General features: G+C 42.7%; 2 protein-coding genes across 4 annotated transcripts in view; both read left to right on the top strand.

Annotated features, from left to right (window-relative positions):
- il17rd (interleukin 17 receptor D) overlaps positions 1-8,702 on the top strand; it is a 31,715-nt gene extending 23,013 nt beyond the window's left edge. The window contains exons 6-16 of the mRNA XM_071493470.1: positions 725-769; positions 1,437-1,588; positions 1,872-1,937; positions 2,191-2,245; positions 2,762-2,872; positions 3,195-3,379; positions 3,500-3,615; positions 4,281-4,541; positions 4,919-5,473; positions 5,895-6,178; positions 6,359-8,702. Of these exons, the coding sequence (XP_071349571.1) occupies positions 725-769; positions 1,437-1,588; positions 1,872-1,937; positions 2,191-2,245; positions 2,762-2,872; positions 3,195-3,379; positions 3,500-3,615; positions 4,281-4,541; positions 4,919-5,473; positions 5,895-6,178; positions 6,359-6,483 (1,955 nt within the window). The 3' untranslated portion in view covers positions 6,484-8,702. The remainder of the gene's footprint in view (positions 1-724; positions 770-1,436; positions 1,589-1,871; positions 1,938-2,190; positions 2,246-2,761; positions 2,873-3,194; positions 3,380-3,499; positions 3,616-4,280; positions 4,542-4,918; positions 5,474-5,894; positions 6,179-6,358) is intronic.
- Positions 8,703-10,119: 1,417 nt separating this feature from the next.
- Positions 10,120-26,359, top strand: part of arhgef3 (Rho guanine nucleotide exchange factor (GEF) 3) — a 35,872-nt gene continuing 19,632 nt past the window's right edge. The window contains exons 1-2 of one of the 3 annotated variants that reach the window (XM_071495473.1): positions 10,120-10,367; positions 21,243-21,307. In XM_071495473.1, the coding sequence (XP_071351574.1) occupies positions 10,346-10,367; positions 21,243-21,307 (87 nt within the window). In that variant the 5' untranslated portion in view covers positions 10,120-10,345. Of the gene's footprint in view, positions 10,368-21,242; positions 21,308-22,489; positions 23,156-26,359 lie in introns of those variants that run through there. The other 2 variants (XM_071495470.1, XM_071495471.1) reach the window with 2 other exon arrangements.

The following is a 26,359-nucleotide window of genomic DNA, read 5'->3' as shown; positions in this document are numbered from 1 at the left end:
ATCTAGTTTTACCTCTTCTAAAAAAATATCATTAATTATAAATTCAAAGGAAACTTATTATATTATTATAATTATTATATTAAATTTTGGGGAAATGCTTATGTATTGTTGTACCATAGCCAGAAAACATCCCTGATGTGTTCAGTTCAATTCAAATAGTCCATTCACCCCTCAAAGGGCAAGTTGAGGCAAACAGAACTTAATTGAATTGACAATAACTACATTGATTGTACTTATTAATTGAATTAAATAAATTTTAAATTGTTAGAGTTGAAATACACATAGATTAATGGCAGGGGCCTAAAATATCCAACACCACAGAGGCACCGATAAAGTGAAAAAGAAATGGTGGGCTTAACTTAGCTTAGCTTGTTTTAGCACATATACTGTTAGCATGAGGAAACTGTTAGCCCAGCTGTGCAAAGGTAAACATGATGCTTAACACACAGCATCTCAGACGTCCTCACCGTCGTCATGGTGCCAGAACCCAGTTCACTCTGGACCGGGTCAGCGACCAGCAGCAGAGTTTCAGAGGCGTTGGAGGTAGAATCTTCCACTTTGTGCTCAGCTGGGTTAAAGAAAGTCTGGACACAGAGAAGAGACTGACATCTGTCTGAGGAGGACAGAACGTATATTGACCAAAATGTCAAGACTGTCCCTTGAAATGTGTGTCATCGTTGAACTGAAGGGGACAAAGTGTCTTAACCATTTCTGTATGTTGCAGCATGTGAAGTCCTCCTGGGATCAGACAACTTGGTTTGCAAACCATGTAAGTTCCTCAGTGCTGCCGTCATAACCAGAGCCATATGTAGACAGAGTTAGTCCAGGGTTTGATCGTCTTGTTCTTAGGATCGTTAAATGTAGCTAATACATTTCCAAAAACTAATTTGAAACCTAAAATAGTTGACACAGTTTCTCTCTGCTCAGTTTCTATCAGCGATTACGTAAAGTTTTAATCCAATAAGTGCCATGAAGAAGCTGTTTCGTGAGTTATGAAGTTGTGTATCCTTTATTTCCACACCTGCCAGAAGAAAAGAGGCTGGTGCAGATGTTTCACATTAAAAGCCTGGTAGGAAAGAGGGATTGTGTTTGTCATCTTTTCCTCATCTTAGAAGGGAAAGTTGAGTTTGACAGTAGGTTAAAACCGATTAAAAAGAGAAACTGAGAACAGCAGAGTGGAGAGTATTGTGCTGAGGCTGATGATGCTGAACAGATAAATAAACCAGAAAACAAGGAGGTTTTAAATAAACTTTGAAATATACCTAGAAAACAGGTCATTTGTAAATAAAGACCTGACTCTGCTGTTTAGATGAAAAATAACATTTAGAATTTATGGCCACTTTTGTGTCACTAATTGTCTAATTGTGTAACATTAGTACAAACACTATATGTCCTTGAGACTGGAGGTTAAGTCTTGTTTGTGTCTGTCTGTGCAGTTTGGAAGCCAAAGACCCTGAACGTGTCCCAGCTGGGGTCAAACCTCCACGTGGCGTTCGACCAGGCTCCGGCCTCCTTCGGCTTCCACTTCTACTACCTGTACTACAAACTGCGGCAGGACGGACCGTTCAAACTGCAGCGCTGCAAACCAGTAAGACCAAGTTTATGTTTGGCTGTCTGTCTGTGACTCAGCATCCAATCTAAGCTGGGCTTCGAGGAGGAGACCGGAGGTTTAGGTTTAAGTTATCTTGACTTCACTCCAGCTCTGAAAAAGACCATTGTGCTGTTGGCTGCTCTGATTTTCAGCCCTTGTAATTTGTAAATTGTGGGAATTCATTTCTTACCTGAACAATAAGTTATGATGCTGCCTGTAGGCGTCGCTGAGTTTCCAGCTGAGTTTGTCAATGTTTTAATGACAAGTTTACTCTGTGCAGGACGTGAACCAGCCGAGAACTACATGTATCCTCCAGAACGTCACTCCAGGGACCTACACTGTAGAGGTACTTAAACGCACCACAGGACTGAGCTTTATTTACACAACACAGTTTGATCACTAGACTAATCATCATCTCAATGCTGCTCAGCTCCCAGTTTGGTTTAACTGGTTTCCACTGGATTCTCCTCTTCATACTGAGAGAAAAATGTTTGATGATTTAAAGACGAAGGTTTCTCAGTTTCATATCTGCTCATGAACTGAATCGTTTTATCTGCATTTGATTTATTGATATTTTTTTTTCTTCTTTTCTGAGTCAGCTGAGAGACGACAACAACACGACCAGGAGGCAGACTCAGTACCATGTCAGCCAGGGTGAGACACACACACACACACACACACACACACACAATAGGCATAGCATGGTAATATATATAACTCTCTAGGGTTGTTAATAATGATTATCATCATCAGTTGGTCTTTTTTTCACAACTACATTATCGTTGGTTTGTTAAATGTCTAAATTGAGAAAAATGCCTGTCAGTTTCCCAGAGTTTAAGATGTTGCGTTCAAGTGTCTTGTTTTGTTTCAGTCAGCTGTTTCAACTCTGTAACTATATCATTGTCTAAACAGCTGCAGGCAGGTAAACACATTATTCTCCTGGAGGATGTTTGAGATTTTTATATTTATACAAAAAATATAAATTTTGTTATATTTTAACAAAGTTTATTCATTATAAACTTTATATATAGAGTTATATCAGAATTTACCTTTATCCCATGAGTGTTACACAGGTGTCACATGCCTGCATAGTTACATGCTTTTACTTTGAAGGTCTGTCAAGAATCCGATTCTGTTGTGTCATGCTGGGTGTGTTCTTTCATACTTCAGTCCACTTCCCCTGGGCGGGGCCTATCCGCGCCATGGCCATCACGGTGCCTCTGGTCATCATGTCAGCCTTCGCCACCCTCTTCACTGTCATGTGTCGTAAGAAGCAGCAAGGTGAGAGCACTTGATGTTGGTGATGTCCCATGGCCTTTAGTCTTGGTAACAACAACTTCAGCATCCACTATTTATTGTAGAGTTGCACCGATCAGTTGATTAATTGATTAGTCGTCCAACAGAAGGTTCATCAGCAGCTGTTTGGATAATGAAGTGCAGATTAATTGATAATGAGAATAATTCTTCATTGATACTGTAATTTAATGCAGTTGTGAGCTGGGACTGAACTCTCACTGTTGGTGCTTTCAATGATCCTCCATTATTAGAGATTTGACAGACGTGACATTATTCTGATGAGTTAACCCGTCTTCTCTCCTGTTAGAAAACATCTACAGCCAGCTGGATGAGGAGAGCAGCGAATCGTCCAATCACAGTGCAGCGTTGAATGCAGAGCGCCCGTGGCCTCGTCCCAAAGTCTTCATCTGTTACTCCAACAGAGACTGTCCCAAACACACCAGCGTCATCCAGAGCTTCGCCTACTTCCTGCAGGACTTCTGCAACTGTGAGGTGAGACAGAGAGATGAGAACCGACAGATAAAGAGGAGAAATAATCTAAAAGTTAATATAAATAAAGTGTGAGTTTGAGGGTTGAGTACGGTTCTCAGATGCCTTTTCATTTCTGTGCAGGTTGTGTTGGATCTGTGGGAACATCTGGAGATGTGCAAAGAGGGTCAGATGTCATGGCTAAGCAGACAGCTGGACGAAGCCAACTTCATCATCACCGTGTGTTCCAGAGGCCTCCGGTACGCCACCCTACTGTTCACTGTGCCTCCAACCAAACTACTGTTGATGTTGTAGCGGTGCATTCAGCTGCAGTTCCTCCAGGGGCCACTAGGTGCTGCTGAAACACTGACTGCTCTGTAGTGATTATCCATGTTAAACATCAATCAATCCTAAGTGAGAGACTCAGTAGTTACTATGTGTTTGGAAGTTGTTTTAAATGATCAAAATAAATTATTCCATCCATCCATCCTTCCTTCCTTCCTTCCTTCCTTCCTTCCTTCCTTCCTTCCTTTCTTTCTTCCTTCCTCTTGTCCCTCCTTCATACTGTCCCTACCTTCCTTCTCTTCCTCCTCATTGAGTGTTTCACGGTTGAAGACCCAACATATTCAGAAAGTTCATCCTGAACCTTATAGACATCATTGATTCACTGCTGGAGAATTGAATCTTCCTCGATGGAACATTTCATCAAATTAGACACAAACGTTCACTTGGAGTCAAGGATGAACTGATTAGATTTTGGTGGTCAAAGGTCAAAGGTCAAGGTTGTGGTGACCTCAACAGGGATGTAATCTGAAAGGAGTCTGAGTGGTGGAGGCAGACAGCGACGAGCTGTAATTCTAGTTGATTTTATATTTGTTTTTATTGTATTGTTTCTATTCTAAACAGCTCAGTTTCCTTTTTGCAGCTACTATGTGGAGAAGAAGAGTCGAAGAGGGAAGACACCCGTCAGTCGCCGTAGTAACAACAGCAGCAGCACCAGCAGCTCTCCGATCGGTGGATCTGGCGGTGACCTGTTCATAGTGGGCGTGGCCATGATCGCTGAAAAGCTGCGGTTGGCGAAGCAGAGCGAAGGGGGCGGTGCTCAGGAGCTGAACCGCTACATGTCGGTTTACTTCGACTACTCAACAGAGAACGACATCCCCACCATGTTGAGTCTGGCTCCCAGGTAACTACACACCACAGGACACACGACAGCAGCACTACACCACGTGACCACTGAGACAGTCGATCAGTCAAGAAGATTATAGGCTGAGACATTTTACACTCACTACAGGCAGGAGATGACGTTTGAGAGATGATGTTTTGTTACATAAAAATATGCAGAAGTTGTGTGTTTTTGTCCACGGATTAAATAGGATTGTGTCTTGATAGCAGCTTCCATTTTAGATCCAGTTCCTGGTGAACAACTTATTGGATTTAAAGCAAACAAATCTGTCTCAAGCTTTGTTTATAACCAAAGCTTCGGTTTTTACCAAAGAGCAACAGAGCAGGCGTCTGGAAACTCTGCAGCCTGATCAGTCCGTCGTTCTCTCCTGTGTTCAGGTTCAAGCTGATGGACCAGCTGCCTCAGCTCTTCAGTCGGCTCCACTCCAGTCAGTGCAGTCTAGCCGACCGTGAGCAGCAGCCTCTCAACGTCTCCAGGAGGAACTACTTCAGAAGCAAGTCCGGACGCTCGCTCTACGTCTCCATCTGCAACATGCACCAGCACATCAGCCAGAGCCCCGACTGGTTCGAGAAGCAGCTGCCTACTGCAGGAGGTTCCTCGGCCTCCTCTGGCTCCTCTTCCAAACATTCTCCTCTCCCCGCCGTCCCAGCTCCAAGCCCCCCTCCAAAGCCCTCCTGCTCCTCCTCGTCCTCCTCGACTCAGCCCGAGCAGAGGTTTGACTCCGGCTTGGTGTTGAATGAGGTGGTGGTGAGGACGCCGTCGCTGGAGAGCGGGAATGTCCCAAGGAGGAACATGCTCCTGCTGGCCCCAGGCTCCAGTCCCAGCCACAGTCCTGGTCCCTGTCCCAGTCCTGGTCCCTGTCCCAGTCCTGGGCTCTGTCCCAGTCCAGGCCTGCCACACTGCTCTTTGTCCATGCTGGGACCTTCTTCAAGGTAAAGACAGGTGTAACACCACTGAAGGTTTTGAGTGTTTTCCTGTGAGCATTAAAGCCAAATTCAACTTCTTTTTACCTCCTCAGTTGTATTTTGGTCTGTAAAGGAGAAGTTCTTATTTTTCAAGTGAATCTTGATGCGGAACTCACATCTTTCAGTTAATGGAAGAGTCATTGTGTCAGTCCTCGGCCTACTGGCCTTCAAGCTTTTACTTTAAGCTTTTACATACGACTGTTTGCTGCTGTTGATGGTGACTGAGTTTGTATCAACTCCCCATGAAACCATGAATCTCTAGACTGTTAAAATACTGATGCTTTCGTTGTGTGTGACCTTCAGCGTCCTGAGTCCATGGTTAGACTACACAGCAGGTAATATGAGATCACTCGTCAGTCTGACAGCTGCTGTTTTTCTTCTCCATCAGGTCCACTTCTGGAATATCTGGACTTTTACCTGAGGAACCTTCCTCCTCCTCCTCCTCCTCCTCCTCTGCTCCCTCCATCCTCCAGGATGGGGTGTGCCCTGTCCCCGCCCAGGCAGAAGAGGGCCGTCCCTCCCCTCCAGAAGTCCCACCTCCTCGTGATTCAGGCATCTATGATTCATCTGTCCCTTCCTCAGAGCTTTCTATTCCCCTAATGGAGGGACTGTCACATGACCAGGCTGACTCCTCCTCCCTGGCCGACAGCGAATCATCTTCTTCAGGGCTGGGTGAGATGATGTTGTTTTACATTTGAAGTATCGTCGTCTGCTGTTATTCTGTGTTGTTATCATTTCATTTTAATCTGTTACATGTCATGTGACAGATTCTTCTCTCATTTCCTCATGTGGCTGTTTATTAAAACAAAGGAAAGCGATCAGGTCGTTCACACCTGACTGTCTGTCTTCCAGGTGATGAAGAGCCACCTGTTGTCTCGTCGCTTCGCTGCAGCACCGCCACAGTGTGTAAAGCTGAGCTGCACCACCACCACCACCTGGAGCACAGCGATGGACTCGCCTCTGTAGCATCATTGTAGGGGACGCCTCCAGCCAATCAGGAGAGGACTGCGCCCGTGATGTCATCACAGGGCCAATAATGTTTTGAACATAGACCTGAATCCTTTCTCATAAGGGCCATCATCCGATCGTCATGGAAACCAAACTGGAATAATTAAAAGGCATTAGAGTGGGTTACCATGGAAACAGCTGAGTTCTTGAATGCTGGTCTTTGGTAACTATGTTAACCACTGACTAGTCACTGGTGACTATTGTTACTGTTATGTTCTAGAACACTAGTACTTGGTAACTATGGTAACCATTACTTTCTAGTACATTGATAGGTATAATAACCATGGTAACCGCTGCGTCTAGAAAATTTGTCCTTAGTAGCTACGGTAACAAGTGAGTTTTAAAGCATTAGTCCTTGGTAACTACGGTAACCACTGCAATCCAGAACCAGAGCCCAGGTATCTCTGGTAAACACAGAGCTGTAGAACATTATTTCCTGGTGACTCTGGTATTCACCGGGTTACAGAACATCAGTCCCTGGTAACTACGGTAACCACTACATTCTAGAACCCCGGTAACTACAATAACTTTAGTAACCACAGGGGGCTACAACACCGGCCCCTTCTAATGACTAATGGTACTTTGTTGGCCCCTCTGGTCGCCCCCCTGCCTGGGGGATTTTTGAAGGACCGGGTCTCCGGATGCTGGCAGAGCAGACCCGTTCAAACCAAAGACCGCCTCAGCACTGCGTCTTGATTGGTTAATAGACAACTGACTAATGTTTGGGTTGATGTTTGGTACCAAAACATGATGCTGAAGCACTGTTTGTTCGGGCACTTTTTGAGACAGAGACACAGAAAGACACGACGCCACAAACATGTTCAGATGTTCCACGGCAACAACATCCGTCGGGATCAAAGCAGCTTCTGAAGTTCTGGTGTCCACAAAGATTTTTATCAAAAGCTGCTGAATGTATCAACACCTTCAGGACACTGATAATAATGAGAATGTCTTTTGTATTATTCTCAACATGTCGGACCAAAAGCAAGTAAACACTTAATACTTTGGGGAAAACCATATATTTATCGGTGAATGCCTTTTTTTTCATTTAATGTGCCTTTTAATTTTAGGATGAGCATTTTTCATTAGAAAGTGGAATTCCCCTAAAACAGTTGGTACTAGAACATTTTTCAATATTCATTTTTACGGGCTTTGTTTTTCCTCTGTGACATGTTTCAGCAGCAAACCTTATCTTAAGTTTTCAACACAGAAATGTCATCTGAAGCAGCAACACGATGAGCGCTGCCTAATCACAAATCCTGAAACTGTTAAAGAACTGTCAGAAATGTACTAAAACCTGCTAATGTGATATAACGTGGTGGAAGAGTTGTGTGAATTACATGTTGAATTGAAATTTAGTTTTATGAATTTTATTTTCTCTGCATTTTAATTCACAACTTCAGAATATACAACTCAAACTCTTTTGGATGGTGGCGCCATAATATATTGAATACTGTGGATGCGTTGTTAATCTTATGGTTTCATATAAGTATTGTATATTGTTGCATTTATAGTTATATATTTCTTAATGCTTTGTAATCATTTTCTGACATTGTTGCAGGGAGCAGCAGAGATGAGGGCATTATAAAACTGAACCACTTTAAAAACTCCACTATGGAAGTCTATGGAAGTCCTGCCACGACAGGAAATAAATACACTAACAATACATCGTGAGATAGTGAGTCGTAATTTTGATTTAAAAACCCAAAAGAGTGAGTTATTATCTCATAATTATGTCTGGGTCATTATTTTTGACTTCAGACTTCTTCTTAATTCTAACTATTGATCTTTTTTTTTTTTCCTGGTGGAAATGGGCGTCTATGTGACTTCTGTTATTGACTTTCAGTTATTGATTCTTTCATGATCAGCCGCTGCTGTCATTTTGTTCTCTCCTGCATCAAACCTTGAGTTTTATAAAGTATTTTTATTTTTTCTGACACAGATGTTTTGGTTGCTGCTGAGTGACAACTTTATTGGAGTTTATTGGAAGGGAAGATTCAGCATTTCTTACTTGTAAATATTATTTGTATTATTTTACTTTCCTTGGAAATGTCTGTTTTGTTTCGATTTTTGTATAGTTAGACTGTTATTTTCCTATTTTTCTACATTTTTTTTTTAGAAATGTACTGTTTTATAGTACCTTAATGTAGGAAATAAATAAGTTCATCTAATAAAACGTTCCTCCTTTCATCTTTTTGTTCAATGTCTGACTGTTAAGAGGTTATGATTAGAATAAAAAGCACAGTTTCATTGCAATCAACTAAACAAAATGACAACAAAGGAAACACAATATGAGGAAAAAGTGAGCTAATGCATAGTTTTAAATTTACAGCAAGTTACAAAGCTGTAGCAAAAACTAGTGTATCAGTTAACCAGAAGGATAAATACTTGAGTACAATAAAAATCATTATGAAACGCTCCAGCACAGTAAGTATTTAAATTGCATTATGACTGATCATTTTCTCTCATTTGCTTCAAGCTGACAGATGAGTTTTAGTGTCTTACCATGAAACTCACACACTCAGTTTTCAGTGAGTTAAAAAGCAGCAGACAGCTCTTTAGTGTGTGAGCTGTGAAGCGTCAACACTTAAAACAACAGCAGCCTCTAAAACTCACACAGCTTCGCACTAAGTCAGCCAGCCCGGAACCACACTGCCTTCAAAATAAAAGCACAAGTCTTCTCACGATATGGCACTTGACTATGGCTGCAACTATTAATTATTTTTACTTTCAATTGTTCAATTGCTATTTTCTTTAATTGATTACCTTGTATGGGGCTGGTGCTGAACCACAGTACTTTTTTTGGTGCAGTTATCTGTAGCACCGACATCAATATGTCTAATGAAATGTATAATTTTTTAAATTCTTGTTTGCTTACTCTTCATAGTCCCTGATATAAATTGTATATTTTAAACATTATTATTCATTTTTGGTAAAGTTCTTGACAGCTGCTTTGTTAAATAAAAAAAACAACTACTTTTTGTATGAAATCAAAATTATATTCTGCAAAGTTGACAAAAAAAGTATTATTTTGAAGTATTATTTTGTTTCCAAACCTCAGGTGTGGCATCAGCACTAGAATTGGAAAAAGCCAAAATATATCAAACTTAAAAAGAGATTGATTTTGCTTGAGGTCTGATTAAAACTATTATTTATTTTTATTCATTTTCTGTTGAGCAACTATCAACTAACCTCATCAGCACTATCTTTTCTTTTGCCAATAAAGGTAAATCTATCATTTCATTGGTAAAATTATTTATTCAGTGTGAATAGACATGGTTGGATTATGAGACAATGGGCCCATGGGTGAAGTTATGCCCCCCCCCCCCCCCCATCTTTGTGCTAGTTTTGCATTATCTTGGCAGCTGTTTGTATCTTTTGTGCTCATCATGCAACATTTTGTGTCTTTTTTGTGTTTCCATCTCTTTGCTTCTCTTTGTAGACCTTGTGCATCTCTTTGCATCTCTTCTGTGTCTGTTTGTGTCTGATTGACTTTCCATATAGAGAGTATTCTCAGTCTTCAAAGACAGGCTCTCCATGCTCACAGGTAACTGACTGGAAACATGGTCGTGAGCTTGGCTCTTATTTTGAAGGTACCACCGGAAGAGAGGGACGTGGTTCCTCCTGGAGCTTGACCCTCGAGAGGCGGGTTCCGTGAATCTCAGCGGTTTGTTGCTCGGCTCGATGCTCGGACTGAAGTCTGACTCTGACTCGCTGCAGAAGGAGAAGCGCTTGTTTTGGGGCCGGAGCCGGAGCTTTGACACCGACACCGTCAGCTCTTGAAAGTGTTGGATCTGAGCGGGAGGAGCTGCAGTCTGATGCCGGCAGGTGATGGATGTCAGCGGGGGTCAAGGTGAGAGGCTGCAGCGTGAGGCTGGAGAGGACTGGTTGATACAGACTGCAGTGAAATACATTCAGAGGAGAAACTGAGGTCAGCGGGCGTTTTCTGGTCAGACACGAGGAATGTCAAGAGACAGACAGGGAGTTCACTCCTTCACTGCCTGTCTGTCTGCCTGTCTGCCTCTCTGTCTGCCTGTCTGTCTGTCTGTCTGTCTGCCTGCCTGTCTGTCTGTCTGCCTGTCTGTCTGCCTCTCTGTCTGTCTGCCTGTCTGTCTGCCTCTCTGTCTGTCTGTCTGTCTGTCTGCCTCTCTGTCTGTCTGTCTGTCTGTCTGTCTGCCTGTCTGTCTGTCTGTCTGTCTGTCTGCCTGCCTGTCTGTCTGTCTGTCTGTCTGTCTGTCTGTCTGTCTGCCTGTCTGTCTGCCTGTCTGCCTCTCTGTCTGCCTGTCTGTCTGTCTGTCTGTCTGTCTGCCTGCCTGCCTGCCTGTCTGTCTGTCTGTCTGTCTGTCTGCCTGCCTGTCTGTCTGTCTGTCTGTCTGTCTGTCTGTCTGCCTCTCTGTCTGTCTGCCTGTCTGCCTCTCTGTCTGTCTGTCTGTCTGTCTGCCTCTCTGTCTGTCTGTCTGTCTGTCTGTCTGCCTGCCTGTCTGTCTGTCTGTCTGCCTGTCTGTCTGCCTGTCTGTCTGCCTGTCTGTCTGTCTGTCTGTCTACCTGTCTGTCTGTCTGCCTGTCTGTCCTCCTGTCTGCCTGTCTACCTGTCTGTCTGTCTGCCTGTCTGTCTGTCTGTCTGCCTGTCTACCTGTCTGTCTGTCTGCCTGTCTGTCTGTCTGCCTGCCTGTCCTCCTGTCTGCCTGCCTGTCCTCCTGTCTGTCTGCCTGCCTGCCTGTCTGTCTGTCTGTTAACATTATAATAAAGCTCTGTGGAGAAGATTAGGTCTGGTCACTGTGAATGATCTGTGGTTGAGAGACCCTGAAGCATACAGTCTAGGGAGAGAGGGAGAAAAAGAGGTTTTATTGCAGCCCAGTGAGTCACAAGTTTGCCTGTGAGTGACTTATATAGTCTGCAAACACACACACACACACACACACACACAAACACACACACAGACACTTGCAGTGCTCTGTAAACAGTTTGCCATCATAGCAGGTCAGTGTGAAAAGAAATGAATTTGTTGTTTAGCTGAAAGTTGACTGTTGGAAGACACCTTCAGTAAAAATACCAACACGACAATGTAAAAAGTCCTGTGTTTCAGTGGAAGTTCTGAAGTGTTATTGGCTAAACTCAGCTCAAGTGTTGCTTATGTAATAAATTAAATCGTTAAAGCTGTTGCATCAACGTGTATCCAGCATTTTACTGTTGTGGCTGCTTCAGGTGGAGCTGGTTTTAGCTACTTTATATACAGTTAACTCGTTCAGTCCAGTGGTCTCCTTCGATACCCCCTCTGTGCCATCCTTGAAATGCAGGATCAAATAAAGGAGGTTGGATAGGAATTGATGGAGAGAAATCATGGAAAGCAAAGTGAAACCAAAGAACTGGGTCCATACTCTCACAGTGTGCCCAACAACTGGTTATCAGTTGATTTATTTGGGGGAGAGGGAACAGAATCCAAGCAGAGCTGGAAAGGAAAGAATTCAGCTACCACCTCATATATAGGACGATATAACCCCCGACCTGAACAACCATATAGGCTGGTTTTTTTTCAACCCTGTGATAGTGCCCCTATAGCAGCAGGTGTACTGGACCTTGGTTGTCATGGTTACAATGATAAACATGTGGACTGTACTGACAGCAGCGTACCTACCTTCATCACCACGGTTACTGTAATAACTGTCAGGGTTTGATTAGGTTTAGGAAAAGATCCTAATTTGGGTTAAAATAAGCACTTCCTAATCATTCTACAATTTTTGTTGTCATGGTTACAACAATAACAACGTGGTTAACTAGTCTAGAGAGTTAAAAAGGTCTTAAAAATGATGATTGGTTGTAGATTGGAAATGATATAAAAAATGTATGGAGACTATTTAATTCAACAGAGTTAAATCCGCCCACCAGGGACAGAGACGGGGTGACCAGGGTTAGACCAGCACTGTTTCACATAATCTAATTTAAGAACACTGTCTTTTCTCGTGACTGTAATACCAGGGCAAGTTAACAGATCTTTTCACAATCTTAAAAGGGAGGTAAGTATACTCTGATGTAAGCACCTCTCCATTCACAGGGAGAAGTTCACCTTTGTATACATTTAGTTTGTATCCTGAGAACTGGCCCAGTTGGTGACAGTGTGGTGAGCAGGGAGGTATCTGAGGTTGATATGAAAAGCAGAAGATCATCAGCATAGAGCAACACTTTATGTTCAGTTCCCTTCCTCCAAGTCCCTGAGACACCCTCACAGTTACAGAACACAATTGCCAATGTCTCTACAGCCAGGTAAAGAAGTAGTGGGCTTACAGGGCGTCCTTGACGAGTTCTCTGTTGGAGGTTAAAGGTTGTGACTGGTGAGAGTTGGTGAGGGTTAAAGCAAAGGGGGCAGAAGTCCGCCTGTCCTATTCTTGTTGACGCAATATCTCAGTAACACCCTGAGGGAATTTCTTCAAATTTGGCACAAACATTCACTTGAACCTAAAGATGAACTGATTAGATTTTGGTTGTCAAAGGTCAAAGGTCAAGGTCACGGTGACATCACAAAATATGGTTTTGGCCTTGTGTACATAGTATCTCAGGAACTCCTCAAGGGAATAGCTTCAACTTTGGCACAAAAGTTCACGTGGGTTCAAAGATAAACTGATTAGATTTTGGTAGTTAAAGGTCAAAGGTCAAGGTCACAGTGACCTCACAAAACACCTTTTAGCCATAACTCAAGACTTCACACAGCAATTGTGGTAAAATTTCACACAAATGGTTAATATTTTGCATGACTGTGGATAAACAGCGATGTAACCTGAAACTAGTCAGAGTGGCGCAGGCATACAATGGCGAGATGGTAATTGTAGTTTATAGTAAAATTTTCTCTAAAAAGTAAAAGTTACAGTCAAATGAATATAGAAAAAAACAAAACTGGAAACTAAAAGAGACCAAAAAGCTCTACCAGTACTGTTTAGCTGTATTTTGATTATACAACAACTAAAATAAATAAATAAAATAAATTCCCCAAATGTAAATGCTACCAAACAGTCATGAGGACAGATGAGGAGCTGTGAGGTGACTTGAAGCAGTCAGTGTTGGAGGAATGTGGTTCTGCTGCTGTTGAGGGACAATGAAGATGTTATTGAGGTGATGTTTGTTCTGCTGCTTTGTTCTGTCACTAATCATCATGTTTCTGCCGGCAGTATGCTGCTCTGCTGGTTCCACGAGGTGGTTGTAGGTGTGTGTGTGTGTGTGTGTGTGTGTGTGTGAGTGTGTGGTGATTAACAGTCGATCAGGTCAAAATGTCAGCAGCAGTGTAGAGCGTTACCATTTCTCTAAAGAAGAAAAAAAAACTGTTGCTCTCTGCACTTTGGATTTGCATGAATAATTAACAGCATGAAACCAGATAGTAGAAATAAAACAGATGTGAGGGGTCAAAGAGTCACAAACCTCCTCTTAACTCAACATAAGAAAGGAAAAAAGAGAACAAAGAGGAAAAAACTAAACTAATAAATACAACAGGATTTAGCAAAATACTAATTTTTGTATTGTAAAATAAAGTTCACCAAATCAGACGACAGAATGTAAAAAGAAAGAAAGACATATAATAATAGAACCAGAGAATATTTTTGAATATTTCATCAATCACTCATCCAATAATCTTCCAATCATCCAATAATGAAATGTTAGTTAGATGACATGAATGAAGGGAAGGAGTGATGTTATACCTTGGGTCATGAAGCTTTTGAACATCGATGGAGCAGGTTCAGGACTGAGTGGAGGTTTGTTGGTCTGACCTGAGATCAGTTGGTCTGTGAAAGAAGCTCGTGTAGCTTCAGCAGAGCAGCGTTTCCTCTGCTGTTTCCTGAACAATGTCCTCACATCGTGTCGACTTCTTCCTCAGCAGGAAATGATATCATCCCACCTGCCTGGAAGATGAGACGGTGTACATGAGCTCACTCTGAAAGTCACATTTACATCTGTTCAACAGTCAATTCAGTGTTGTTTCATTGGTGTTTTACTGTTTATCTGAATCCCAGAAAACACAGAGGCTTTGAGTTTTCTTTTAATCACAAATCATTAAGCTTGAAAGTTTATTCAGCAGTTCACAAAACAATCTCCAACCAAGGTCCACTTACTTTGGTGTTCTGGAGCTTTTGATAACGAATTGATAAAGAATCTGTGTATGTGGGATTAAGTCAAAATAAACTACAGTGTATGTGTGTGTGTGTACTTGTACTTGCTACATAGTAAGGACCAAAAAAAGTATTTTACTAACAGAGTGAGGACATTTTGGGAAAGTGAGGACATTTTGGCCGGTCCTCACTTTTTGAGACACCTTCAAATCACATGTTGAGGGTTAGAAGTTGGTTTCAGAGTTATGGTTAGAATTAGGTTTAGGTTAAGGTTAGGATCAGGGTTGGGGTTAGGCTCTCAGGTGTGATGGTTAAGGTTAGGGTAAGGGGCTAGGGAATGCATTATGTCAATGAGTGTCCTCACAAAGATGGAAGTACAAGTGTGTGTGTGTGTGTGTGTGTGTGTGTGTTCATGGTAATGATGTGTTTTTAAAAGTTCTTTAACAACAACAGACTTCTAAAAACTGTCAACACCATCAACAACATATAAAAAGAATCAGAGTTTGTTAGTTTTACTAAAGTCTCTCTCTCTTCCCAAGAGCTTCTTAGTCTCTTTCGGAACACAGAACATTGTGTTTACATCTGAATACTGAGTGTTTACTGCTCGAGAGAGAGAGAGAGAGAGAGAGAGAGAGAGAGAGATTAAAAACAGATGGGGGGTAAAATATTCAACAGGAGAAAATAAAAGAAAGACTAAGAGAGAGAAAATAAGAGCCTGGAGCAAACACACCTCTGATCTGGATTATAAGTGTGTGTGTGTGTGTGTGTGTGCGTGCGTGCGTGCGTGCGTGCGTGCATGTGTGTGTGTGTGCACAGTGAGGGTGGGATGATTTGTACTATTGGAAAAAGCACCGCAACTCCTAGGAATGAATGAGTCACACACTTGAACACACACATATTTAAACACTTGTAATGTACACTCACACTCACACACACACACACACACACACACACACACACAGAAGACAGACTACAAAGCTTTGGACGGACTGAAATGCAGAACAAGTTTCTGTTTGTAGGTTTCATGTTTGTGAACACGTAGTTGTGTTGTGTTCTCAAATGATTCAACAATGCAGCACAATCACGCACAGCCGATCACCAGAAAACAAGCAGTGCTGTTACTGCTGGGCCCTGTTTTCCTGCCAGTGCAAGTTCAGCAGCAACGCTAACACAGATGTTATGTAACTTTCCTCACTCACTTGCACCGTTTTCCCGGCTCCACCCAAACCCACTTTCATCAAGGTGGGAGAGACGGTGCAGCTGAGGCTGTTTATGCTCATTACATGGACGGTTGTGTGCAAAGGTTTGGGCCCCTCTGGGAAAATTACATAATTAGTTGATTTTATAGGTGAAAAGAAGTGAATATAATCCTATATCTTTATAGGATATACAGCATCTATCCTATAACCCCCTTAATGCACTGTTACTGTTTATTTTATGAACTTGAAAAATAGAAAAATGAAACAGTAATTGTGGGATGTGCAAAAGTTTGGGCACCTGACTAAGTCAGTACTTAGTAACCCTCCTTTAGCAGACATCAGAGCTTGAAAACACATTTGTTATTATTTCTAATCACAATATATTATATAATATTTCTAATCACAAATGCAGAGCACTCACAGATGTCTCCAAATCACAGAACATATATGATACACACTGATTTCTGCCTCTTTTAGTTTCATCATCTCCTGCAGATCCACAAGTGAATCAAATACAAGTTTCAGTGTGATTGTGACAGATGAGTTTTACCAATAATCTTGCACAGACCAGGGGCTCAGAGAGGTCAGTACTGATGGACTGTTTGATGGTCTGATCTGATCGTTTCCAGCAGTTAAACAGCTGAAGTCATCACACAGCAGCAGAAGTGATTCGTCTATTTCACTGTCGGGGTTTCAGGGTGTGATGTTGATGGAACATGTTAAGACTTAGTTGATGGTTCTGAAAATGTTTCTGAGGAAGTGTAATGTTTTCATGGAGCCATGAGCTGTGTTCCAAACCCATATTACATACACACACATCTGAGCAGGTTTTTAGTTTGTAAAGAAAAAGTGCAGCAAAATTCAGAGCACTCAAAACAGTCAGTCTGCTGCACAATGTTGTCCCACAATGCAACAGCCAAAGAAAGTGGAAGAGCTGCTCACAGCTGCAAAAAATTATGCAGTTTGATTAAGATGCATCTGGGGTCATATTATATCATCTTCTCAGGTCAGAGGCTGGAGCCAGTCCCAGCTGACACTGGGTGAGGGCGGGTTCACCCTGGACAGGTCGCCAGTCTATCACAGGGCTGACACATAGAGACGAACAACCAGGAACACATACATTCACACCTACGGGCAATTTAGAGTCAACAGTTAACCTGATGTTCATGTCTTTGGACTGCGGGAGGAAGCTGGAGTACTCAGAGGGGACCCACGTAGGCCCCCGGCCCCGGGTTCAGCAGGGTTTGTGCTTCAGAGCCTGGTAGAGGCAGTGGTGGGAGGTGACGTCACCTGGGTGGTGGTTCACCAGGCGTCAAAGGTTCCTGTGATGGTTGAATCATCGTTAAACACAATGAGTCAGTGAGCTGAAAAAAATCTGCTTCAATGATTAAAAAAAAACAAAGAAGGAACAAGACTGTGTCCAGAACAACTGTACTGGGACTACGAGTCCCAGGAGGCATTGCTGTAATAAACGTCCAATCACAGAGACTCAGATCATGTTACTGTGCAGCTTGTAGCGAAGAAGTAACAGAGGAGGTTGAACTGCAGAGGTTGTTTGGTGTGTGAGTGTGTGTGTGTGTGTGGTGTGTGTGGTGTGTGTGTGTCTGTGTGTGGTGTGTGTGTGTGTCTGTGTGTGTGGTGTGTGTGTCTGTGTGTGTGTGTGTGTGTGTGTGTGTGGTGTGTGTGTGTGTGGTGTGTGTGTGGTGTGTGTGTGTGTGTGGTGTGTGTGTGTCTGTGTGTGGTGTGTGTGTGTGTGTGTGGTGTGTGTGTGTGTCTGTGTGTGTGGTGTGTGTGTCTGTGTGTGTGTGTGTGTGGTGTGTGTCTGTGTGTGTGGTGTGTGTGTGTGTGTGTGTGTGTCTGCGTGTGTGTGTCTGCGTGTGTGTGTATGTGTGTGTGGTGTGTGTGTGTGTGTGTGTGTCTGTGTGTGTGTGTGTGTGTGGTGTGTGTGTGTGGTGTGTGTGTGTGTGTCTGTGTGTGTGTGTGTGTGTGTCTGTGTGTGTGTGTATGTGTGTGTGGTGTGTGTGTGTGTGTGTGTGTGCTTCCTCTCTCAGGTGAGGTGACAGAGGGCAGGAAACAGAACAGGACTCGTGTGTTGGGACTGAGTGAGGCTGGTGACCTCTGATGTTTTTCTCTGTCTCTCTCTGACTTCGTGTTTCCTGTCTGTCTGCTTCATTCTCTGCAGAGTTAATAACGGTCGATACTGTCATCATATCCATTTCATCCACACTGATCCTGTCACTGCTGATGTTTTAGACTGTGTTCTGTTTTTCTTTGAGTTTGCATTTATGCTTCTATCACCTCATGTGGGAGAAGCTGGATGTTATGACTGTGGATCCATCACGTCTTTACAGTTTGACTTGTAACTTGTTCTCACACTGTAAACTGCAGCACGTGGTGGTCAGGAGTTACTGTGACTCATAGCTGGTAATTTAATGGTTGCAGTGACAGTGAACAGAACCAGATCAGTATTTGCTGTGACCCACATTTGCCTTTAAAACAGCAGCAGTTCTCAGTGCACCTGCAGGTTCTTGGCAGGTTGGTTCTCCCTGTATCTTGCAGAACCTGCCACAGTTCTTCTGAGGGTTTATTCTGTCTCAGTGTCTCTGTCTCTTCATGTGATCCCAGACTGACTCCATGATGTTGAGATCAGGACTCTGTGGGTCCAGATCATCTGCTGCAGGACTCCTTGTTCTTCTTGTCTCTGAAGTTAGTTCTGTTTGACTCGTGGCTCGTTGTCCTGCTGCAAAATGAATCTGGGTCTGATGGTGCTGAGGGATAGATAAGGATCTAAACATCTGAAGTGCCTAAGGCTTTTGCAGAGTTCTGTATATATATATATATATATATATATATATGTATATATGTTTTTTTCATTTCAGTTGAGCTACTTTTAATCTTTCCACAAAGCCCCTGGCAACTTCTCAAGTGACCCCTGCTTTAGATCCTTCAGCTTCTTTATGGTTTACATGTGCTGACAGACAGAAGCCACAGGGAGGAGCTCGGTTCACACTCAAACCCAAGCCACAGTTCTGTTTACATGCAGGCACCAAAGTGAGGGGGGGGTTCCTCTGCATCTCTTCCTGATGAACCCAGGCTGCGTCCGGAAGGGTGTCCAGCCTGAAACCAAATGAGAGTGCAGATGGTGTGATCACTGTGGTGACACCTCACAGCAACAGCTGACACACAACAACAACAACAACAACAAGCACCACTGTGTGGTCACTGGAGAGATGCAGAAGAAGAGTGCAGCTTCAGGCTGTTTATAAATCTGCCTCCTCTTAGATTTACAGCAGTGGTTTGGATCTGTTCGTGTCTGTCTTCATGTGCGATGACAGAGTTACAGGTTGTTGTTGTTCCTCCTGTTCACACTGAAGCTTCAGCAGTCAAACAGAATCACAGATGACTGGAAAAGACACTGATACTGTTTCTCTTGTATTGATTTCACACCAGTTTAATAATGAAAAAATAAATTAATAATAATCATAATAATAATAATGTAATTATGAAAACCAGAGATCACAGAGTGCTTTATACAAAAAGCATACAATGTTATATGGGCATACAACTAGTAAATAGTAATAATAATATAGTATATATATATATATATACATCCAGTTGCCATGGTGCCGCTGCCTCGGTGTGTTGGTGCGCACTTTTTCACCTTATTTTCTTTATAAATTCAGTTTTCTGCTTTGGTTTCCGGAGCTCTTTCACCAGAGAAGAGCTCATTAACATCAGAGAAACAACTCCAGAGGATTTTTCCACCTTTCTCGACTCACCTGTGGGATTATTGGACATTTTGGTCAGAGGTCACTGGCCGTTGCTCTCGCAGTGAAACGCCGGAGGAGAGGAAAACGCGCCGGTGCGCATGCGCGTCTCCGCCGGCGCGGACTCCGCACACCTCTCCCAGGTATCTTTCTCTCCAAGGTGCGTTCACTGCCCAACAAGCTGGATGAACTTCAGCTGCTGGTGCAGAAGAACAGAGACTTTTCTTCATCTTCCGTCCTGTGCTTCACGGAGACGTGGCTGTGTGGATCGATCCGGACTCTGCGCTGGAGCTGGCCGGCTTCCAGCTCTTCAGAGCGGATCCAGACACAGAGCTGTCCGGCAAAACCAAAGGTGGAGGAATCTGCTTTTATGCAAACAGTGGCTGGTGCAGAGACGTGACAGTGATCCTGCAGCACTGTTCTCCTGACCTGGAGACTTTCATCATAAACTGCAGGCCCTTCTACTCCCCCCGTGAGTTCACCTCATTCATCCTGGTCGGTGTTTACATCCCACCACAGGCCACAGCAGATACTGTGTGTGGAGCGGACCAACCCGGACTCCTTAGTTATTGTCCTTGGTGACTTTAACAAAGGTGACCTCAGTCATGAACTGCCCAAATACAGACAGTTTGTTAATTGCCCGACCAGAGAGGGGAACACTCTGGACCACTGTTACACCACAATCAGTGGTGCTTATCACGCCGTCCCCCGGGCTGCACTGGGCCACTCTGACCATGTCATGGTCCACCTGATTCCCACATACAGGCTGAAACTAAAACTGTGTAAACCTGTTGCTTACAAGAACCTCCAAGAACCTCCAACTGCACCAATCACCAGGACAAATTCCTTGTATGTGGAAACATACTTGGCAATAAAACTGATTCTGATTCTGATTCTGATTCTGATATATATATATATATATATATATATATATATATATATATTAATATTAGAAAATCCCCAAATATATTCAGTTTACTATCCAAAAAGACTAAAAAGCAGCAAAAATAACAATTAAGAAGTTAAAGTGAATTTTTGCTTGAAAAGGGATTAAAAGACTTATTGATTATAAAAACTGTTGATTTATTCTAATCGATTAATCCACTGCAGCTCTAATAACTTTTGATCCATCCAACATATATGAGGATTATATGACACATATCAGCCACAAATTAATCAAAATTATGAAAAATCCAATAAACTTTGAAAAATGAAAATACATTTTCATCTAATCTTCGGACTTTCTCACTGATTATAGATCCCAAGAAAGAACATTCTTTGAAAATCACAGTATTATAAACATCATAAGAGATTTCTCGTCTTTGCTCTTGTTGTAGAAAAACGTTTTTATGAAGTGCACACTGATGTCTCTCAATCTTTCCTCAGCTGCATTTCTTCAAAACAACTTTCTTCTTATGTTATTTATTTCAATAGAAATCAAACTTATGTCTTTATGTGTCTGTGTTCAGTGACATTTAGTGGTTTTGTTGCTCATGAAAGTTGAGGAAGAGTGAAAGTTGGTAATCTAATCTTCTTTCCTTCTCTTCTCTACTACTGTCCTTTTCATTCTCTCCTTCCTCCCACCTTTTCTTCTTCTCCCTTCCCTTAATTTGTCTCCTTTTCCTTCCTTGTTTTCTTCCTTCCTCCCTTCTCTGCTCTCCTTCATCAGGTCGAAGCTGCAGAAGAAAACTTCCTCCTTCTCTCTTCTCTCCTGACGGCTGGTCCCTCCGAGGGGTGAGAACAAATCTACTTATTCACTGCATTATAACGACTGTGGAGCTTCATTACGACTGAGTGCACAACAATAGGACTTCATTTAATATAGTAAAGGATTAGATGGAGGTGAACAACCTCCCTCCTCACACCTCAACACCTCAGAGTCTTTATGGCTCTAATGTTACACACCAAAGGAAAAAAAAAAGCTGAATCTGATTTGATCAGTTTTCCTTGTAAAAACCACAGTTTGTGTGATTCATCCTCTGAGAACCATGAACCATCTGCATAAAATTTCATAGTAATCCATCTAATAATTTTTGAGATATCTCAGTCTGAACCAAAGTGGTGGACCGCCTGCCGAACACCTGCAGTCTCTACTCAGGGCTGAGAAAACAGCTGCTTTTTAGGGTGAAAAAATAATAATTGAATCTCTATTTTTCTATAGAGTTAATATTCTCTTAAAAAGATCGAAATAAACATACAAACAAACAAACAAACAAACTACAATATTAACAGAAAGTTTCAGGCGTCTAGAAAGGAAACTAAAAATGATTTTAACAGGGTCAGTGCATAAATAATACACAGTGTTTTTGTTATTCTACCATTATTATGAAGAAAAGCAATAATTCTTTGGTAGAATGTGAATGCAATGTAAATTTAAATGTAGGAATATTTCATCAACATTAATGTGCAAAAGTTTTAGGCGCTTGATATTTCGTCGTGGCTTCATCCTGCAGCAGAACGATGAGTCCAAACATCCAGAGCCAGAACTATTTTCAGAGACAAGAAGAACAAGGAGTCCTGCAGCAGTTGGTCTGACCCCCCCACAGAGACCTGACCAGTCTGTTATCACATGAAGAGACAGAGACACTGACACAGACCAGATCAGACCAGATCCAAGGTGCTGCAACATCCAACCTGCCGAGAACCTGCAGGTGTACTGAGTTACTGGTTAGACTTTTATTGTTTACTGCACTTTGTATGAAGTTAATAAATAATAAATAAATAAAACTTTTGCACAGTGCTGTATTTACCAGTACAGTTAAAGATATCTGGGTCTGGACTAACTGACCCATGTCACCATCGTTGAGGCTGCTAGTGAAGCTAAAACCAGTAAAACCAGTCAAAACTATGAAATAAGACTCAGTAGAGAAATGACACAGGCTACTCATCACTTTTGATTTTTACAAACCAGAATTTATGATCTTTGTGTGTCAGCGTCTGTCCTGCTGGTGTCTCAGTGTCTCCTGGAGCTCCTAATTATAGACGCCTGTTTCCCCCGACAACCGTCACTTCCTGTTTGTCCAGTGGGAACTGAATGGACACACACACAAATACACACACACACACACACACACATACACACATTGTGAAGGGTTCCTGTTCCTGAGGGTCTGTAGATCCACTCAGACTGTGGCCTGATGAGGTGGAGGAGGAGAAGGGAGGAGGGCAGCGAACAGAAGAAGGTAGAAAACAGGAGGAGAAGTGAGAAAAGAGGAGAGAAAGGAGCTTTTCAAAGACCGACTGAGGAGGAGAAGGAGCCGCCGGAGGAGACGAAGTGGAGGAGGAAGAGAAAAGGAAATAAAAAGAAAGGAGAAAGAGGAGAATAGCAATGTGACTGTGAAGGAGGTGATTCAGAAATCAGGCAACTAAAGGAGGAGAAAAGAGGAGAAGTAACTGCAGATGTCGACTTGCGCTTGAGGAGGAGAAACGAAAGGAGAGCTAATGTGACTCTGGGGTGAAAACAGGGCGACGTGGAGGAAGAGGAGCAGCAGATGTTTGCAGAGAGAGTTAACTAACACTTGAACTGTCCGAGAAGCAGATCTGGTCCTGATGATGGGCTGCTGTCTGTTTGTTTACTACCGGGTGAGTCTGAGTTTCCAGTGTTTCCCACAATTCCTTTCAACGAGATGAGCATCAGGTCTATTCCAGGTTGATGACATGTGCATAGATGAGAACAGAAACTCTGCAGACCGGTCGTCTTCTTCTTGTTCCACGATGTGTTCCTTGCTTCCTGTGCAGTATTTGAACTGTTCTGCACAGACTCAGATTCATCACCTGTGTCACTCTCCTGTCCTGTGTGTGGATTTTGTGCAGTTTCTGTTCACTGGTTACCGGGTTAGACTTTATTTAAAGTGGATGTCTCTTGCAGTAATTACGCTGTTGTGATGATCACTGACTCTGCTGGTCATGTGTCAGCTACACAGGTAAACTAGTCTATGTAAAGGTCAAGAGGTCAAGAGCAAATGGGACATCACCCATCACAATACAGATCACTTTCCAATATTCACTGATTGACATGCAAACAAAAACAAACACAAAAATCCTCCAAAAACCATAAATGAGAGCGCAGGAGTGACTGACCTGTTTGCATGGACATCATGCTACTGATTTAAAAAATATACTTAATCAACAAAAACTGTTGATCAATTTTTAAGGTAAACTGTATTAATATTCAGATATTTTGTATAGTAAAGTTTACATCCACATTTGAAAGTTTTAAAAGAGTATTTTCATTTTTGATAAATAATCATAATGTTAGTGTGAAATGTAAAAAGGGGGAGTTTGTGCTCTAACCATTGTAGTGGCATTCATCCTCTGAGAACATGAATCTCTGTACATATTTCAGTCTGAAGCAAAATTGCTGTGTGATAAAAGATGCAGATGGGCGACGTTAAGGTTCCTACAAAACATTATTTCCAAGTGCAAATTATTTGGACATCAACAGTTTTTAAGTTATTGAGCCAAGTTATTGGATCATTTTAGTGCATACTTCCCTTTTTATTTCGGGGGGGGGGGGGGGGCAACAATCTGGCTTGTTGAATAGGTAGCTGTGTTTTTAGAGGACAGACCTTATATGGGCAGGAGGAGTAGCTAGCTCCTCCTCCTCTCTGGTTTCCATAGCAGCATGGAGTTAAAGGTAAAGTCTGCCAGGTTATATAACGTCCGGACAACAACAAAGTCTCAACACAATACTGAACAAACAGCAGACTTCCTGCTATTGTTACAGTCTGCTCCACTGATCGCACATCCTCCTCTCCTCCTCTCCTCCTCTTCCTCCTCTTCTCTCCCCTCCTCCTCTCCTCCTCCTCCTCCTCCTCCTCTCCTCCTCTCCTCCTCCTCCTCCTCCTCTCCTCCTCCTCCTCTTCCTCCTCCTCTCTCCCCTCCTCCTCTCCTCCTCTCCTCCTCCTCTCTCCCCTCCTCCTCTCCTCCTCCTCCTCTTCCTCCTCCTCTCTCCCTCAGTCCTTTCATCTTCCTCATCTTCTCTCTTTCTTTCCTACTTTCATCACTTTGAACCTCTTCCTTAATCCCTTTTCTCTCCTGCTTCCTTCACCTTTCCTCTCTCCTCCCTTCCTTCCTTCTTTTTTCCATCTTTTCCTCATCCTCTCTTTTTCCTCTCCTGTCCTCCTCAGATCTCAATGAAACTATCCTTTCTTACTTTGTTCCTTTCCTCTCCTTCCTCCCCTTCTCCCTCCTACTTTCCTCCCTTCCTTATCTTATGTGACCTCTCCTCTCCTCTCTCCTCTCCTCTCCTCTCCTCCCCTCTCTCCTCTCCTCTCCTCTCCTCTCCTCTCCTCTCCTCTCCTCTCCTCTCTCCTCTCCTCTCCTCTCTCCTCTCCTCCTCTCTCCTCTCCTCTCTCCTCTCCTCTCCTCTCCTCTCCTCTCCTCTCCTCTCCTCTCTCCTCTCCTCTCTCCTCTCCTCTCCTCTCTCCTCTCCTCTCCTCTCTCCTCTCCTCCTCTCTCCTCTCCTCTCTCCTCTCTCCTCTCCTCCTCTCTCCTCTCCTCTCTCCTCTCCTCTCCTCTCCTCTCCTCTCCTCTCCTCTCCTCTCTCCTCTCCTCTCTCCTCTCCTCTCCTCTCCTCCCCTCTCTCCTCTCCTCTCCTCTCCTCTCCTCTCCTCTCCTCTCTCCTCTCCTCTCCTCTCCTCTCCTCTCTCCTCTCCTCTCCTCTCCTCTCCTCTCCTCTCTCCTCTCCTCTCTCCTCTCCTCTCCTCTCCTCTCCTCTCTCCTCTCTCCTCTCCTCTCCTCTCCTCTCCCCTCACAGCAGTTTGTCCTCATTGACCTGCCTCATCAGGTGTTTGTGTGATTTCTTCCTGTTGTTGTCGTCACGGCAGCGCGGGAACTGTTTTGTTCATTCTCATGTAGCTGCACCTGCGCAGCTTCCCGCCACATAAATAGTGGTTGCCATGGTTTCAAAGAGGTTATCTGGCGCAAACAAAATCTGTGATGAATGTGGGAACATTTCCTTGTTTAAAGTGTCCAACAAATCATCATGATCATATTGTTACTGAGTACATTTACTCATGTACTGGACTGAAATACAACTTTACTTGAGTATTGCTATTTTGTGCTACTTTACACTTCACTGCATTTCAGAGGGAAATAGTTTTCTTTATATTCCATTATACCTACATTCAAATTTATATATAAATATATGAATCTATATATCACAGGGTACATTTTTCGTTGAAAGAAGTACTTTTATTTTGATAGTGTAAGAACATTTTCCTGGTAGTAATAACTTAATGCAAAATTAATATTCACCGTATCATCATCACAGCCAGTTCACTGAGGAGGGCAAAAGGAGTCAATTTAGATTTACCCAATTAACAATTTTCTTCTCACTGAGTTCAGACTTCTGTGCCCTGTGTTTCACTTCTCAGGGTCATACAGGAGAGGAGGCCTGCAGACACCACTGCAATACAACACAATACTGTAAAAAAAGTACAATCAAAATCAAAAAATGCTGTACGATGTGGAAATATGAAAAGGTCCCAAAATGTAGATATGAAATATTTTTTAACCAGAATATTTTTCTCCTTTCACTGCTAATACTTCATATACTTTGTGAATATAGTGGAGCTGATTAGCCAGTTAATGAATTAGTCTACTGACAGAAAATTAATCAGCAACTTCTTTGATAATCAATGAATCACTTAAGTAATTTTTAAGCAAAGATGCCAAAAATTAGCTGACTCCATCTTTTCAAATGTGAATATTTACTGGCTTCCTGTGTCTTCTGTGATACTGAGCTGCATTAGACTGATGGTTGAACAAAAAGTGAATTTGAAG

Source organism: Trachinotus anak, unplaced genomic scaffold, assembly GCF_046630095.1.
Source record: "Trachinotus anak isolate AG129_WGS33_773 ecotype Australia unplaced genomic scaffold, CSIRO_AGI_Tana_v1 ptg000013l, whole genome shotgun sequence".
Classification (NCBI taxonomy): domain Eukaryota; kingdom Metazoa; phylum Chordata; class Actinopteri; order Carangiformes; family Carangidae; genus Trachinotus; species Trachinotus anak.
The sequence above is the reverse complement of the archived record's forward strand: the minus strand, read 5'-3'. Positions and strand labels throughout refer to the sequence as shown.